Here is a 19140-nt window from a genome sequence, read left to right as displayed (position 1 = left end):
TCAAAAAACACTGGTTGTGCCCATGTCTCAATCCTGACTAACCATGACCACAGCAATCTCTTTCCTGCTGTCTTCCTCTACTCATTACCTGCTCACTATTATGTTGTTTCTTATAATCTACAAATATTGATGTTAGAATAAAAAAAAAAAAAAATTAATTTGGTATTTCCTATTTTCTTTTCTTATTTATCATGTTTTTCTTTCTTATATGACCTAAATTGTTATATATATGTATTACTAAACCAGGATTTAATCCTATTTGTTGCATTATACTTGTTCATCCAATCAAACTTTGTTCTTATCATTTTTATGTTATAATCTGTTTGTACCTTGTGGAGCTTTTCTCCCCGGGCCTCTGCTGAAAATGGAGATGCCTCCAGTCAGACTAGCCCGGTTAACAAATGTTAAATAAATAAATAAATAAATTTTCGTCTCGCTATTCACGAGACTTCTTCAGACTAAAAAACATTTACACATAGTCAGTATTTAAAATAAGCTGACAATTAGTAAATTACCCCAACCACCAATCAGAACAAGAAACTGCTTACAATCCCCTTTCTAGTAACTCTAATCTAGTAATCATGAATTTATGCATATATACACACCATATCTACCAAAATAATATAAAAAATATTAAAAATGTTTAAAAATGTTGTTATGATGCTGCTACAACCACAATTCATTAGCCCAAATTACTATATACTCTATTTTCATAAATAACATTTTAAACATTTTTAATATTTTTTATATGATTTTGGTAGATATGGTGTGTGTGTGTGTGTGTGTGTGTGTGTGTGTGTGTGTGTGTGTGTGTGTGTGTGTGTATATATATATTTTTGTTTCACAATATGATGTTATCAATGATGTAAAAAGTTTCTGTAGAAAGTTGAATTTAAAATATTTCTTTTCAGATCAAGAACAGGTTACAGAGGAAAGTAATATTGTGGGGTTTAAATTCAGAAAGTCACAGTTTATGGACCATTAAGTTGTTTGAGCAGTTGGTAATAAAAGATTTGCATGTACAGCAGTCAAATATTTTTTCCAACAAACAATTTAATTTGACTAAGGATGAAAATGATGCCTTAATAAAACTTAAAAACAATACTAATATAGTTATTGTTGGGGCTGATAAGGGTGGGGCGGTAGTCATTTGGGATAAAAAACATTATATGGCGGAAGCCATTAGACAATTGTCCAATGATGAATATTATCAGATTCTGGACTCTGATCCTACTTTGAAGCATAAACAATTGATTGATGCCTTTCTTAAACAAAGTTGTGAACAACAATTTATTACTCCACAGTTGTTCAAACAATTACAGGTGGACCATCCTATATTACAGTATTTCTACATCCTGCCTAAGATACACAAAAGTCTCCTTAATCCCCCAGGACGTCCAATAGTAGCAGGAAGAGGGTCTTTGATTGAGCCCCTCTCAGAATTTTTGTAATATAAACTAAAAAAATTATTGTTTTATGTAACAGCTAGGATTAGGGACACACAGCAGTTCCTAGCTCTAATGGACGATATCCAAGTAACAAGAGATCAGTATTTAGGGACTTTAGATGTACAATCGCTTTATACGTCTATTCCACATGTAGGGGGTATTAAGGCAGTACAATATTGGATGACTATTTCTGGTATATACTCTACCGGAGAACAGGAATTCCTGATTAAAGTACTTGAACTTGTGTTGGAACATAATGCTTTTACCTTTAAACATCAGTGGTATTTGCAGGTCAAGGGAACAGCTATGGGGGCTACTTTTGCCCCCACATATGCTGACCTCTTTATGGGGTACTTTGAAGTACAATATATATACTCCATACCCACTCATTTCAAGCAACATTTAATTATGTGGAGACGTTACCTTGATGATTGTTGGATAGTGTGGGGGGGATCTGTAGATCACTGGCATTTATTTGTGGAATATTTGAATTCCAATAGTTTTGATTTGAAGTTTTCAGGGAATATTGATTTGCAGGAGGTAGAGTTCTTGGATGTTTTGGTGGGCAAGGCCGATGATGGGTCTCTGTATACTGATTTATACAGAAAGCCTTTCTCTAAGAATGCTTTGCTACATGGCAGTAGTTGCCATCCCCGCCACACTATCCTAAACATACCAGGGTCTCAATTTCAGCGTACCAGAAAGATATGTTCCTCCAATGTACGATATGATCGGCAAGCTAAGGATTTAGAGTTAAGATTCCAGAATATGGGTTATCGTAGACATCAGGTACAACAGGCTAATAGGCACGCTAGTTTTATGGACAGGAGCACATTATTGATGGATCGTGAACACAAGGACGATAGCCCGTATATTAGATTTATAACAACTTTTGGAACCAACACACATTATGTTAAAGACATATTAATGAAACATTGGCACATTTTGGAGTCCGATGTGTTCTTTACTAATTGTGTTGATAGAGTATGCCATTTTGGCTACAGAAGGGGTAAGAATTTGGGACAATATTTTGCTAATTTTAAAAAGGATTATCATATGAGCACTGGTTCACTGGGTATAGTGGGTAGTACTTTTTGTGGTACTTGTAAACATTGCAAGGTTATGGCCAAAACTAAGTCCTTTACATCTGTGAATATGAAAAGAGTATTCGATATTCGATGTTGCATTACCTGTAATAGTACTTGGGTAATATATATGGCGGTTTGCCAATGTGGTGCCTTTTATGTAGGACAGACTTCATGTACACTTAAACAAAGGATATCTTTACATATCAGTGATATCAAGTGTCAACGTACTAGAAGTGCCCTTTATAAACATAAATTAAGTCATCCATCAGCCCACTTTATATTTATAGGATTGGATAAAATATCTGCATATAATCTAGGGGATAGTCATAAACATCGTATGTTAACTCAGAAGGAACGCAGTTGGATAGTTAACCTGGGGGCTTTGTTTAAGCCAGGATTAAATGACCATTGGTAATGAGTGTTGGTGACAGCATTATGTACTGGTAGTTTTGTTATTTATTTGCATTTGGGTTTCAAGTATATTAGGGTTATGCAGCTTAAATGTATCATTGTATATATATACATATGTATATAATGGTATATTTTTGTAAATGTTTTTTGTTGTTTATCATTCTCAAATATAAGTATAGTTTTTTATTTTTACCTCTATGCACCATTATACATGTGATGCTCATTTAGAGTGCCTCTATACCTTTAAGTGGTGAGGATGTAAAATACGTGCTATACGTATATCAGTACGGCTTTTTGTTATTGTTTAATGCACACTGATGACGCTGCGAGCAAAACCGGCCACCGGTTTGTGTTGTTTGGGCTGTGTTGTCCAGTAAATCACTTTTTACTTCACGCTGACTATGGATTTCATATTTTTTTAGTGCTGGGAGCATTGTGAACTTTAAATATATATATATATATATATATATATATATATATATATATATATATATATATATATATATGCATAAATTCATAATTAATGGATTAGAGTTACTAGAAAGGTGATTATAAGCAGTTTCTTGTTCTGATTGGTGGCTGGGGTAATTTGCTAATTGTCATCTTATTTTAAATACTGACTATGTGTAAATGTTTTTTAGTCTGAAGAAGTCTCGCTAATAGCGATATGAAAAGTGCTTCACGTTGAATACAGAGATGTTTCTTAATCGTATTTGTAGTATTTACAGTCTTTGCAGATGTTGGTGTTCTCCAACTTTTTTGTTTTTAGTTTGTTTGCCATTCCTGCTGTTCAGGAATTTCATTGATGGTAGTTTAGAGCAGACTTTTTTAGAATGGTATTATCGCTCCTCCAGTCCATGGCAGTATAGCACAACACAAAATGTTAAACTGAAGAATACATACTCTTCTCCTGTAGTGCTTCAAATGCCACTTCCCCTTGTGGGGTCTCTTCCAGGTCACCATAGTGCAGCACTTTGTGGTTTAGTGAGAGACGGCAATGCCAGAACTTATCTGAAAAACAAAGTTATATCGACATTAACTTCTTTTTAGCTGCAAACATTAAATACATTGTTGCAAATTTAGTAATCCTTGTTTACTGTACTTTTTTCAGCTAACATCTCCTGAGCACTCTCGCATCCCTCACTCCTATGCTCTCTTTTGATTGTATGTCTCCTACTCAGTAATGCTCAGTTCTTATGCCCCTCCCACTCACAGATAATTAATAGTTCATCCATCCATCCATCCATCCAGCCATCCATCACCCCTTTTTTCCCATTTTGCACATGGGGTCAGAGTGTCACTTTAACAGTGACAATCATCTAGGGACAAGGTGTTACACCATAGTAGTTCTTCCACACCCCACACTCTCATGCAGATTCACACCTATGGCCAGTTTAAAGTGTCCAACCCACCTACTGCATGTCTTTGAATGTGGGAGGAAACTGTAGCACTCAGAGGTAACCCATGTGAACACAGGGAAAACATGCAAAAAATAACAGTTCATATGATGTTGATATTTGAATGTTCTTAGACATGCCACAGATTTAACTGTTCTCCACTGACTGCATTTCCTCTATGACTATATCGACTGCTCACACATTTCTCCACAAATGATTTTTTCTGCATACAGAGCTGTCATGCACTGACCTCCCACCACCTATATACACATTTCACTAAATTATCTCCTACTAGCTATATAGCTGTTACTTACTTGACAGCTGCCAACAACCTGTGCATATTCTCACTAAATGATTTTCCAGTGTCTGTACCCTTATCATATAAGAAATCCCAGTCCATACATCTTTCTCTAAACAATATTCTACCAGTGCTTGAACAGTTGTCACAAATTACTTCCCACTGTCCACAAAATTCTGTCTAAATGATCTTTCACTTCCTGTGCTCCTCTCACTAGATGACCCTTTCTTCTTACTGCAAGCCTCTCATTAATGATATCTCATTTCCCTTGCATCTACTGCAGAATGACCTCCTACTATCTGTACATACTTTCCAGTTTCTTACTGTCTGCTGTGCTTATGCATATTATTGATTTCTCACTGCCTATGTAGCTTTTCTTTAAAGATCTCCCATTATAAATGCACTATTTTCTAAATTAAATGTCTCTGCACATATACCCCCTACTCAATAAGCAGTCATTTAAACAGTCATTATCCATAAACGTCTTGCAAAATAATCAATGTGGCTTATAGGTTCATACGTTCATAGGTAGGTACTAGGCTATCTGCCCAAAAGCATTTATAAGCCTAGCCAGAGTGTGTCGGCTTTCGCCGCCCCATTGATTAATTAACTGAGCCTCTGTCAAGAACAGCCAATGAAGTGATCCCAGGGGTGTATTTTCTGTTACCCATCTACTCGTCAAGGTTTCTCTTGAAGAGTGTTAGTGAGGGGCTCTGCCTAATGTAGTTAGGAATTTTGTTCCAAAGCATGGGGAGTCTCTGTGATAGGAATCTATCCCTCCAGCATGGTCTATTTATTATTGTGGCGAGGTTTAGCTCACTAGAGCGAGTGGCTCACAGTGACTTGGATTTATTTAGGTGGAGCATGTCCATCAATTCTGAGTTGGACATGGCTTTGTAAGTCAGGCAGAGATCACCTCTGAGTAAGCGATATGCGACTAAGTACAGCTGGAGTTTTTCCAGTCGGGCTGCATAGAACATATGTTTGAGGCCAGTAATCCTCTTGGTGAGGTACTTTTGTGGTCTTTCCAGCTGTTGGAAGTGTCTTCTGAGGTACATCCCAAATGGGGCATTGTACTCTACGATGGGTCTGATGAGTGACGAGTAGAGGGGAACTATAACCTCTTTATTTCTAGATGCGAACCCTTTAGTAATTAGATGGGCTACATAGAAGGATTTCCTAACTACTTTTGCAATATGATTGTCAAAGGAGAGATTACTATCTACCTGGACCCCCAGATCCCTTATTACCTCTTCTGTATTAAAGGGGCTGCCACCTATGTGGTAATTCATGGGTGTTTTGTTTTTCCCAAACGGAATGACTATGCATTTTTTGGCATTTAGCTTGAGACCATGACTTTGACATCAGGTGTCCGTCTCAGTAAGGCCTTTTTGGAGAATGTCCGTGTCAACCGGAGAGTCAATTATGGTTCCCAGTTTGCAGTCATCGGCAAACTTGGTTAGCCGTAGTTCTCCTGTGTTTGCCTGTACTTCTGAGAAGTATATGCCAAACAGTAGGGGTCTCAGGACCGAGCCTTGTGGGACACCACTTGTGACTGGTTTAGAGTCAGACCTGGAGCCCGCTATTCTTACCATGTGAGTTCTGTCTGTAAGCCAGTTGGCAACCCATCTCGTGACGTAGGGGTTTATGTTCAGGCTGGTGAGTTTTTCTATAATTCCCAAGTGGGGAATGGTGTCAAAAGCCTTGGTGAGGTCAAGGTAGGCTGTGTGAAACACCTTTCCCTCATCTATAGCCTTGGTGACTGTCTCGAAGAAGTCAACCAGGTTTAGTAGGCATGATATGCCCTTAACAAAGCCAAACTGGGTCAGGTCAAGTGTTTGGAGGTTCCCAATGTCTTTGTTAATGATGTTATGCATTTCCTTCTAAACAGTGCTTCAGCTTTGAAAAGAATTCCCACAGTTATTTCACTCCAGTAATACACCAGCTATTTATGCATCTTCTGCTACACTTGCACCTCAGGGTCAACACCATAACCTACATATACACAACAGTCCTGCACTGCTTCTATACATCACAGTCTGTAGCAGTCCACGACTGATAAATGTTCCAGCCGACAATAGCACACTACATATTACTTATTTACTGCTTTTTACTTACCGGGAGATACAGTCACATTTTAGAAAATGCAAAGGCTCACACGTTTTCTGAAAACACAAATACAGTGGAACACAGATGTGATGTAATACCTTCTAAAATAGATCGATACAGGTTTACAATCAAGCTTTTGGGCTGGTAACAGCCCTTCGTCAGTTGTTATTAAACCACTAATGTTAGATACACTGCTTAAATATCCACTTTTGTCTAGAAAGGGAAATACATACTTTGTGTCCCACTGTCTATAAAAAGACACCTGCCAGTGTGGAAAAGAGACATTTTGTGTGTGTGTGTGTGTGTGTGTGTGTGTGTGTGTGTGTGTGTGTGTGTGTGTGTGTGTGTGTGTGAGTGCATGCGTGTGTGTGAGACTTTTTGAGCCTGAAACTATAGAAAGTCAAGTCCCGCACTGCTATAAAAATCAAAGTTTTGCATATTACATTAAAGTTAATGTTTATTTAGAAAATAAGATAACATCTTAGAGAGGCTGACCAAACAATTAATGAGAAAATAAACCACAATAATAGTAATGTTTAGGCAGATTAATTAAATCCAAAGAAGGAAAACAAATTTGTCTGTCTAAATAAGTAATCTTTGAGAGACAGATGTTTTGGCTAAAAGAAAATATAAATTTGCAATAAAGTCCATTTTGCAGTGATGAGAAAGGCAGAAACTACCCAGAGAATTAGATAAAGGGTTAGTATGTACTGATGCTGTGTGCAGTTAGCACACTATATAAACTGTGGTCTAACTAAATGAAAGAAAGAAAGAAGGAAAGAGAGAAAGAGCTATATAACTGAAAAATGCAAAATGGGAACATGTTTATACCATTAAAACTGCAACTGGTTACTAATTCTCTAACTAGAATGTTAACTTATGTGAAAATTAGTACTGCCTTGTCATTAATAAAAACACAGGTGCTAAAACATAAACCCTAGTAATCCTACTGTTCTATTAACTTTTTAAGTGAATTACAGTGTTGGCCAAATTAACAGAAATCGTTTTTATTTTTATTTTTATTGTTGTTTTGCCATATAATTCAATACGGGTATACAAAATGACAAACAATATAATTCATGTTACATGACAAAATGTTCTAATACAATGTTCTAATATTTTGTGAATGACCCTTTGGCCATTTTCAAGGATTTAACTCGTTGAAGCATAGAACAAACAAGTTCATGGCAATGTTCAGTCACAGAAGCATCGCTCACCCAAGGGGAAATTAGATTTTCAGTCAGCTGCTGCATGCTTGTTATGGGCTTTTTCTTCATCTCTGACTTCAGAATAGCCCACAAGTTCTCTATTGGATTCATATCTGGGCTGTTACCTGGCCACAGTAACACTTCAATACATTGACCTCAAGGAAACTTGTCACTTTTCGGCTTTTGTGACATGGCGGACCATTGCGCATGAAGATGAAGTCCCCTGTTCCAGTAAATCCCTTCTTCTTTGCCCACAGCTGAGGGAGCAGACATTGCTGTAGTATACAGTTCTGTACTGTTCCTTCTTTATGTTTCCCTGTACAATGTAGAGCTGACCTGTTTCGAAGACACTCGTAACGCTCCACACCATCACTTGAAAGGGATGCTTCACGCACTAAATGATGCAATCATCCCTCATCTGCTCTCCATATTGTTGTCTGACATACTGTACTTGCTGATCTGAACACTGTATTATGGTCTCATCACTGAGAAGAATCCCATTTCCAATCATCTTCTGACCAGTTCTGAAACTTTTTTGCCCAGCACAGTTATCTCGCCTTCATTTGATTGGATAATTTCTGCTTCTTCAGAGGTCTGTAGTTTCAAAGCCTAGCATCCAGTAGTCTCCGTCAAAACATTCTGGAACTCACTCTTACACCCTGTTGTTCCAGCATTCCCTGCAGCTGTCTACTGGATGCCTTGTGATTCTTACGGCACTCTGTGATCAGATACGATTCATCTCAAGGAGTTGTGAACCTTCTGCAACCATATCTGCCAGAACATCTGGGCAACAACCCTTCACTGGTGTTCAGTTTCTTCTGAATTCGGCTGACAGACAGCTGACTAACTCCGAACTTCTTGGTGACTTCTAATCCAGGAATACCTTCTTTAAGTAGAATCTCAATTATTGCATGCTTTTGTGGCATTAAGTCTGCCAATTTACCCATTTTTAAGACTAAGGAGCCGCATCATTAGAATCTCATTTCTGTTTACGTAGGCAAGTAACGTAGCAATTTTGTGCTAAACAGCTTTTTCTTAAAGAATTAGAAAACTGAAATGATTTTGTGATTTGAAGAAAAATCCAGACTGAAAAATCACTAAAGAAACGAAGAACTTTCCATTATTTGATGACATCTTCATTAATTGACCAGCACTATAGAATAAGACTATGGTCAGAAATAGACACATCTTAAAGCCCCACCTTGTGGTTTGCCTGGCATGCAACATTATTAATGGAAATACAAAAACAGCACATATGTGACTCACTAAAAGAAAAATTGATTTGAGGGCATATTACCTCACTGAAGAAATTGCAAAATCCATATATTCAGAACATATTTTCCTAAAATATCTATCCACGACTGCTTGTTTCTCTGTGCCATTTACTATTACCATCACCTGAAGGCCAAATATAAGCAAAAAATATTTATAGGTTAGCACATTCTTTAGTGAAGAAGAATAGCACACATGCGTGTGCACAGACACACACATAGTTATACTTAAATATACATCAGACACATTCAGCATACTCAAATGAAAAAAGTGGCAAAGACATGCTAACTATTTGCAATGAATTCCTCAACCTGGATTGGAAAATATAATCATGCTAATGTGTGCTACATGAAAAGAAACGATAGAGGATTATGATCGGGTCTCCAATTATAACAGAGACTTGGATGCCAAGGAATTCAATTTGAGAGCAAAGTAGCAGCATAACATCTCACAGATCTTCTCTCCTAGAGGAAAACTAGAAGTACACCAGCCACAACAAAAGGTTCAAAACCTTCCAGCACAACACTGAGTAGTTCTGTCCTGGGTCACCTTTTAACAGGGCACACCTTGGGAGGAAAAAAGCAAAAACAGAGGGGAAAATGTAAAGCAGTATGCATTTCTGTCCCTCAAACCCCAGATTCATGCTTTCACAAATGCCACACAGGTTAAGCCCTGCACGCACACTCTTGGGACCTAAGAGAGTTGTCCTGCAGATGACTCTATTATGCTACCCAGGCTTTGTGGCAAGAAAAGGACCATGCTTTGTGAGAATAAATAGGTTTCAAAAATGTAAAGCAATCACTAGAGTAAATGACAATAGCAGGAAACAGGAAAGTAAATACCCAACCGTACCTTATTTATGCAGTGCAGTTACACAATTAATGTGACATGTTCTTCCCACAAAAGAACTTTGATATCAGATGAAACACATATTATACTACAAGTCTGATATTCTATAAAGCAAAAAAAAAAAAAAATAATAAAAAAATAAGAGTTCATCAGAATAAAAATAGCAAAAGCTTTTGTAATCTTCCACGGTAAGGGATGGGTTCTTAAGTTACACCACTGATGTCCAACAGATTAGAGAGAAAAAGATGCACACAAATCTGTTCACTAACCAATTCACCAAATGCAAGCTGGTCTCAAGACAATGTTGATAATACACATGCTATTCTATTAGCTTTCTAGGTGAATTAGAATAATGTTTAAAAATTATCCCTGATTTTGAGTCATTATCCCATACGATTATTTCTGGTTTTGCCCAGAATTCTTAAGCAAATATGTCAAAAGGGATGCTTAAATACAGCTTTACAAATGTGCTATAGTCTGGATTAAAACAAAGAAATGTACAGGCATCACAATTGAAATCATTTTTCTCCACTGTGGCATCATAATTCTTATAATAACTTAAATTCATAAGCAGAGCTAAATAAACAAATATGCTGACTCAAAATAATAGTGGATAACTCACCTCTCAATAACTGAACATTTAAAATTGCACTAGGTGCAATTAAAAATCATAGCAAATAGTCAGAAAGAGGAACATGTTCTTATTTTCCCAGAATGGAAAGTTGCATATGCCATACAATTAATGATACTGAATCTTTGTATTAGTTTAACTCATTTACTTTATAATATTTATACACACACACACACACACACACACACACACACACATATATATATATATATATATATATATATATATATATAAAGAGAGAGAGAGAGAGAGAGAGGTGAACTCCATTACACCATTACATCTCACAATGTCAACAATCAGGTTGGTAGATATCAGTGAAAAGTGTAACTAAAACATGTACTCTGCATGCTCCAAGGATTATCCTGTTGCAGGCTAGACCAAAAAGAAGTGTTTTTGCAGGGGCAAACACCCCTGTCTCACCCACACCACCTGCTAATTATAGATACTAACTGTCCTGCAGATGACTCTATTATGCTACCCTGGGGAAGGGGAATATTCCCCTAACTGGGGATTGTTGATCAACCATACATTGACCATCTTCACCTGTCAACCAAATGGAGTTGACTAACGAACCATCAGTGTTGCAGTACACCCATACATATATGTGTGTGTGTGTGTGTGTGTGTGTGTGTGTGTGTGTGTGTGTGTGTCTGTGTGTGTTTGAGTACAATTTAAGGAGGCTACCTGTGTTTAAATCAGTGAATGCACTTGGCTGTCACTGACACTGTGAAGGAATTGCTATACAATGAGTGTTTTAAGTGTTATGATACTTATTCATGGGGTTAACACGTGTACCTTAGTTTTACAGGTTCAAACTACGTTGTTGATCTTGTGGGACATTTTTAGCCTAGCCAAGAATCTCACTATTTTACCAAAACATGAATTAATACTCGACCACATCTTAGTTTTTGCCCCTTTCTATTTGGGCTAGACACCAGGCAAGACCAGGAGTGCACTTATGATTGCCCATCCAGGTTACACTTATAAAGGGGCATGGCACTACTCTGCTTTATGACTAAGTGGAGCCTGTTCCACAAAAAAGATATTATCTGAGAAAGATATCTACTCCACCAACAGGCCCTATTTATGTTTCAGTGGGAGTTTAGTTCTCTTGAATGGATGTTTAGGGTAGCAATACTTTTGGTGATATGTAAGCGGTTATACAAGACTGGATTTTTTGAGGTTCTGTAGTCAAGGAAGAGATCTGCTCTCAATAGTTGGTTGGAAATGGAAAACAGTGAGCGAGATTTAAGGCATTCGGGGTAACTCAAGGACGACATGCCCTTGATTTTTTTTTTCTGGTAAGGAAACACTGTGGTCTCTCAAGATGGCGTCTATGCCTAGTCGAGTACGTACCAAAGGTGGGCATAACATTCTATTATTGATCTGATAAGGGAGGAGCACAGGGGCACAATGACTTTCTTGGATCTAGACAATAGGCCACTGCTGATTAGTCAGGTTATATAAAGGGTTTCCTTGCAACATTTGTTATATGGCAGTCAATGACAACTAACTGTCAGTGAAAGTGCCCAGGCCCCTAATGACCAAGTCAGTTTTTTCGAAGGTATCATCTATGTGATAGGAACAGAAGTGTTTATGTTTTCCAAAGGACACAATGCTGTATTATTTGGCATTTAGTTTGAAGCTGCAGTCCAAGCTCCAGTTGCTAACATGAGTTACACAATCCTGGAAAATTCATATGTCATCTGGTACTTATCACAGCTTGAAAAACACTGAGCAACAAAAAACAAATAAAAACGAACTGCACTAGTTGTAGAAAAATCCTTTTGCTAGCACCAAAATATCTGGTACCTCACACTTTCCCCTTCAAGGATACATTACATAAAATTCATTCATCATAGGTCAAAACAAGAGAGCAGTTAAAATCAGAATATTGGAACATCTAGGTGATATTCGCAACAGGAATTACAGAAGTTCAGTAAGTGAGCATTTTTGTAGTACACATGGGGGGGTGATGTTAACACATTTTGTTTAGTATTCCTGCCAGTCCCTTTGATGTGAGAGGGGGTGAGCTGAAACAAAGGTTAAATGTACCTGAAAGCAAGTTGATTTTGAATTATGGTACTTTAACCCCTAGGGGACTTAATTTGGAAGTGAATTTGGTCTAGGTTTTACTTGTTATAAAATGTTCTGTGCCACTGACATTTTGTGATTTTTATAAGCTTTTGCAATTTTGCTAATTTTGCAATATATAAGAATTATATAAGTGCATTTTTGTTTAATATTTGTTTAATATCACAGTGATGCACTTTAAATGTAGTAATCCACTTCAAATGTTGAAATGTTGCAATGCAGTTTAAATGTAGCAATGCACTTTAAATGTAACAATGCACTTTAAATATTTATAGTTCAATTTAATTAGTTAATCGATGGGGGTTCACCTGGTATATAAAAAGTGGATGAATTTTATGTAATGTAGCCTTGAAGGCAAAAGGCCGAGGTACCAGATCTTTTAGTGGTAGTAAAAGATTCTTCTACGACAACTGCTGTTCTTTTTTTTTATTTATTTTTTTTATTTATTTATGACAGCTCCAAGTTTGCAATCATCCACAATCATTGTCAGCAACAGGACTTTGGTATCTCCTTTAGCATCGTAGAAGTAGATATCGAAGTGGAGTGGTTCCAGGAGCGATTCCTGGGGAAACTGCTAGTAACTACTCTTTTAATTGAGATTGTGAATTCCACCCAAACAGATTGGTTCTATTGGTGAGACAGTTTGCTATCCAATGGATAACAAAGGGGGGTTACATTTAAGTGGATTAGCTTCTCAATGATGCACAAGTGTGGAATGTTATCAAAGGTTTTGGCCAAGTTCAGGTATGCCATGTGAATCAATTTACCTTAGTGACTTGTTCAAAAAAAGTCCATCAGGTTTAAGAGGCAGGATCTACCTATAACAGACCCAAACAGGTTAGGGTCCAGCGTTTGAAGACAGCCTATGCCCTTATTTATGAGGTCCATAATGAAATGCTCCATTGTCTTACAGATAATGCTGGTGACAATGATAATTCTATAGCTGCTTGAATTAGTTATGAGCGCCCCTTTGTGCAGTGGTAGGACTACAACAGTTCTCCATACTTATGGCATTAATCCAGTGGAGAGGCTGAGACTGAACAGACTTAATAAGGAACCGGCCAGGCAATGCCTGGAGACCACAGTGATTAAGGTCTTTGCCTCCTGTGCACAAGGTACAAGGTTCGATGCTGAACACCAATCAATGCCTATTTGGAGTTTGCATGTTCTCCTTGTGTCTCTGTGGGGTTCCTTCCACCTCCAAAAAACATGCTGAGTGTTTCCATCTCAAAATCACAAAAAAAAAAATAACGGTGCTGTGGGCAACAGCACAGACTCTACATGGTGCCCTATGGGGAAAGAGTTGTATAAACCAGTTGCTTTGGGCATCTACTGTAGTGCACAGTATCCTATGACTAGAGAAAATTAATCACAGATGTGCACTGTGCAGGGATACCCATTACACAGTATAAAAATATGGCTCTAGGTGATTTGGTCATGTTGATTAATGTCACCAAAATGAGCATGAGGCATGGGTATTTGCAGGTGATAAGTAGGTTGAAGACCTGGCCTACACCAGGGACCATACTAATGGTAGGAGGGGTGTATGTGCTCCTATTGGCCATTGTGTGTCTGCCATAAAGCCCAACAGCCCTGAGTCAATAAGATACTGGCCATCTGGTGTCCATTTGCCCAACTTTGGTAGCCTGGGATAGCTCTGTTAATTGAAAGCCCAGCATAAGACTAAATAACCTGCCAAACATGAACTAAGAATTCTCAATGTAGGTTCACTAAACAGATGCAGCTTGGAAGTTGATGACATGATGGTAAAGAGTAGGCTGGACATCCTATGGAGACCAGATGGAAGGGCAGTGCAGCAAAGCCACTTGGCTTGGGATCCAGAGTCTACTACGCAGGAGGAAAACTGGTCACAAATCATGTGGGAATTGTGGTGAGGGACAGGCTTCAAAAGAGAGTGAGAGATGTCATCAAAATTTGTGACAGATTCATGGCAATCAGACTTCAGTGAAATGATAGAGCAGTATTCATAATCTCAACCTTTGCCCCACACAAGGTTGTGACAGTGAAGAAAAGAGTGCATTCAGACAGCAGTTTCAGGACCTACTAGATAAAGCAGGACAACATAAACTGGTGTTGCACATATTGGGACAGACAGGGCAGGATATGAAGACAACAGGAATAAAGAATGAGAGGCCATTCTAGACTTCTTTCTCACAAATGGCATCATAGTAGCCAACACATGGTTCAGAAAAAGAGAGAGAGTCACAACATCACATACAAGAGTGGTCAACAAGCAACTCAGGTAGACTTCCTCCTAGTATGGAAGGAGCACTGGGCTAGAATCTGTGACTGCAAAGTCATCCCCGGTGAAACAGCCAGCCCACACCATAAACCACTGGTTGCCATGATCAGGTGCAAGCAGTGGTCAGAGAAGGCTCTAAGATCAACAGACACCAGGCTGAAGACCTTGAAGTTGACTGAAGAGAAAGTGCAACAGTTAAAGGTGTTACTCAGGGCACTAACACCCCAAGAAGAGGAGGAAATAGGTGGAAGTTAACAGCTTCAGTTATCTGGGAGGGGTGTTAGAGGACAAGGGTAGTCTGAATGAGGAGGTCAAAGCTAGAATCAGAAGGGGTGCAGCCAACCGGTACAGAGTGTGAGGAGTAGTGTATGACAGAAGAATGCCAAAGAAGCTAAAATGTAAGGTGTACAACACAGTGGACTGACCAGTATTACTGTATGGTACACAAACCCGGTCAGTAAAGGCAGCTAGAGGTGATGGAGGCAAAGTGCCTGAGATGGGTTCTAGGATGAACACTATAGGATAAACAAAGGAATGAGAACACATAAGTCTAACTGCCTTTAATTTGGCTCAGTTGTCCACTGATGACAGTATAAAAATCTTACTACCTGATACTTACTATTACATGGTCTCAATTACTAAAGCATCTATACTTGTTTTGCAAATCTCTACATAACTGTTACTCCCTACTTGTATTTTGTAATAGTCGTTGCATAATCCTATTGTACTCTGACATGTTTATATTTGTTGTATAATTGTGTTGCTTGTTGTATAATTTCTGTTTTATAATTTTGTAATGTAGAGCTTCCCTCCCCGGACCTCCACTGAAAAAGGGCAGTAAGTTCAGTCGGACTATCCTGGTCACAAATATCAAATAAATAAATAAATAACTAAAGAAGAGCAGGTGCCAAAGTAGCTGCAATTGCAGAAAAGCTCACAGAGAACAGATTATGGTTGGTTTGGGCACATGTGCAGAATATCAGAAGACACTCTGGTGAAGAAGATTTGGTGCAAACAGGAAGAAGGCAAGAGGAAACAAAGGTGTCCAGCAAAGAAGTGGATGGACTGTGTAAGAGAATACCTGAAACAGTGACACTAAATAGAGAGAGATGGCAACAGATGTTACAATGCTCCAACCCCATACAGAAAATGGGAAAAAGGGAATTGACAATGTTGAATGATGATGTATGATGATCAGCTGACAGCTGCCATCTGCTCCTCTCTGCATTCATCAGGTCCATCAGGCCATCTTGGTGCTGAGAACAAGGTCATTACCTGTGAGCATAAGTTAGTTAGTACACTGTCATATGACACCTATTGCTAAAAGCATGGCAACAAGGGAGAAACTAGCAGGCAGACCTTCCATCTTATCCAGTGCTTATGTAATTATACAAATAAAGTAAGAGCAGTAGAGGGTTATGTAATTATGGACGAATACACAAAATACAAAGAACACTCTCCAGTGAACAGTATTCTTGTCCCAAATGTTGTAGATTTTAAAAGTAAGATGTAAGAAATGGGCTAATACTTTTAGATATTGCACTGTGCACTAAGCTGACATGAAGATGTGAAATAAGAGGTAACTTAAGCTTTAGCACTCTAAAGAGATGGACGTCCCATTTTGATCTTCCATTGCTGACTAGTATGAGCAGATGAGGTGATAACTTGCTCAATTTTGCACACACAGTAGTGTCAGGAAGGAAAATATATGTGTCAGACTTAAGGGACCATGAAGCATCTGTGCTGATGTAGTTTTTGACCAAATTAAAGGTTGGAAATGAAAAGTTAGAAAAGTGGTACAAAGGTAGAAGCAGCAGGGGGCAAAAAAATATGGTAAACAATTATAGAATGTGCAAGATGGAGGTGGAGAAAGAGGGAATTTTTTTGCTCAGGTATCCATTTATATATATATATATATATATATATAGAGAGAGAGAGAGAGAGAGAGAAAGAGATACAAATATAGATATAGATATATATTATGGATGGGTTACCTAGCATTAGTTGATTTAATCTTAAATCGACCTCTGTATTGTCGACACACTTTGCTTGACAATATGGATAGTCAATAGATGTGTGAGACAGACAGTTCCTGTGGTAGCTGAATATGCCCTTTCACTGAGGATTATGCAGTCTCAGGGTTACTATATATGACTAGCAGGGAGTGTTGGGGGTTGACTAAGGGGAGGCCGGCTTCTCCTTGCAAAAAAAACACTGTCTTCTTTTTTGCATGTTCCAAGGATTAGCCTCAAAGCATACACAGTAGCGTGTCAAGGATTGTTGATGTAAGTATGTCAAAATTAGTAACGCTGATGTTTGGGAGTTTTGATGATAACGAGTACATCCACACACTATGTGTGTATGTATATATATATATATATATATATATATATATATATATAGGTTCATAGGTTCATACTAGGCTATCTGCCCTGGGGCAATTATAAGCCTAGCCCGATTCTGTATGGCTTACGCCACCCCTTGATTTGAGTATACTGTGCCCTTTTTAAGGTTTAGTTTACTGTGCCTCTGTCTAATAGTGACACGGGAGTAATCCCTGGGACAAACCTACGATCCCCCATCCACCTATCGAGATTCTTCTTGAAGAGATTCAGTGAGGTGCTCTGCCTCACATGAACTGGAATTCTATTCCAGAGCGAAGGAGCCTCTGGGTTATGAACCTGTCCCTCCAGCAAGTTTTATTTATTTCTGTGCTGAGGTTCAAGTCCCTCGAGCGTGTGGCTCTAAAGGATTTAGATTTACTGAGGTGGAGCATGTCCATTAATTCTGGATTTGACATAGCTTTGTATGTCAGGCATAGATCGCCTCAAAGTAGGTGGTATGCAACTGAGTAGAGCTGGAGTTTTTAACCGAGCAGCATATGGCATCTGTTTGAGACCCTTGATCCTCTTGGTGAGATACTTTTGGGGTCTTTCTAATTGCTGCAGGTGTCGGGTAAGGTACATCCCAAAAGGGGCATTGTATTCTATGATGGGCCTGATGAGGGATGAATAAAGGGGCATGATTACCTCTCTTGATCTAGATGTGAAACCCTTCATGATGAGGTGGGCTATGTAGAAGGTCTTTCTAACCACTTTGGCAATGTGGTTTTCAAAGGAGAGATTGCTATCAACTTGGGTCCCCAGGTCCCTAATAACTTTCTCTGTACTTAATGGGTTTCCGCCTATGTGGTAATTTGTGGGCACATTGTTTTTGCCAAAGGGTATGACTATACATTTTTTGGCATTTAGCTTTAAACCATGGCGCTGGCACCAGTTATCTGTCTCTGTGAGACCTTTTTGAACAATGTTTGTGTCAGCTGGAGAGTTGATTATGGCACCCAGTTTGCAGTCGTCTGCGAACTTGGTGAGCCATAGTCCTCCCACATTTGCCTGTACCTCGGAAAAGTATATACCGAACAAGAGTGGCCCCAGGACAGAACCCTGTGGGATGCCACTTGTGACCGGTTTTGAGTCTGACATGGCTCCAGCAACTCTCACTCTGTGGGTTCTGTCTTTGAGCCAGTTTGTGACCCATCTTGTGACATAGGGGTTTATATTTAAGCTGGATAGCTTATATATGATGCCCGAGTGGGGTATTGTGTCAAATGTCTTTGCAAGGTCCAGATAGGCTGTGTGGACTACCTTCCCTTCATCTATGGCTTTGGTGACTGTTTCGAAGAAGTGAACCAGGTTCAAAAGGCAGGATCTGCCCTTGACAAAGCCGAACTGGGTAGGATCTAGTGTCTGTAGTTTCTGTAAAACATTTATATATATATATATATATATATATATATATATATATATATATATATAAATATATATATATATATATATATATACACACACACACACATATATATATATATTATATATATATATATATATATGTATATATATATATATATATATATATATATATATACGTATATATAAATATATATATATATATATATATATATATATATATTGAAGAGAATGCAAGTCAGGGATGGTAGTAAGGAAAAAAGAGGAAGGTCTGTAGGTTAAGCAGTAGCTTAAACAAACACAGAAGACAAACAAGACAGACAAGT

At 38.3% G+C, this 19140-nt stretch overlaps 1 protein-coding gene across 5 annotated transcripts in view; it reads right to left on the bottom strand.

Annotated features, from left to right (window-relative positions):
• The window catches only part of ELMO2 (engulfment and cell motility 2), a 1277433-nt gene that overhangs the window by 89974 nt on the left and 1168319 nt on the right, over nt 1–19140 (bottom strand). For all 5 annotated transcript variants that reach the window (XM_044090132.1, XM_044090131.1, XM_044090133.1 and 2 more), the window contains one exon: nt 3851–3958. In XM_044090132.1, coding sequence (XP_043946067.1) covers nt 3851–3958 — 108 coding nt within the window. The remainder of the gene's footprint in view (nt 1–3850; nt 3959–19140) is intronic.

The sequence above is a fragment of the Protopterus annectens genome, chromosome 12.part0 (assembly GCF_019279795.1).
Source record: "Protopterus annectens isolate FY-2018-M chromosome 12.part0, PAN1.0, whole genome shotgun sequence".
In the NCBI taxonomy this organism is placed as follows: Eukaryota; Metazoa; Chordata; order Ceratodontiformes; family Protopteridae; genus Protopterus; species Protopterus annectens.
The sequence above is the reverse complement of the archived record's forward strand: the minus strand, read 5'-3'. Positions and strand labels throughout refer to the sequence as shown.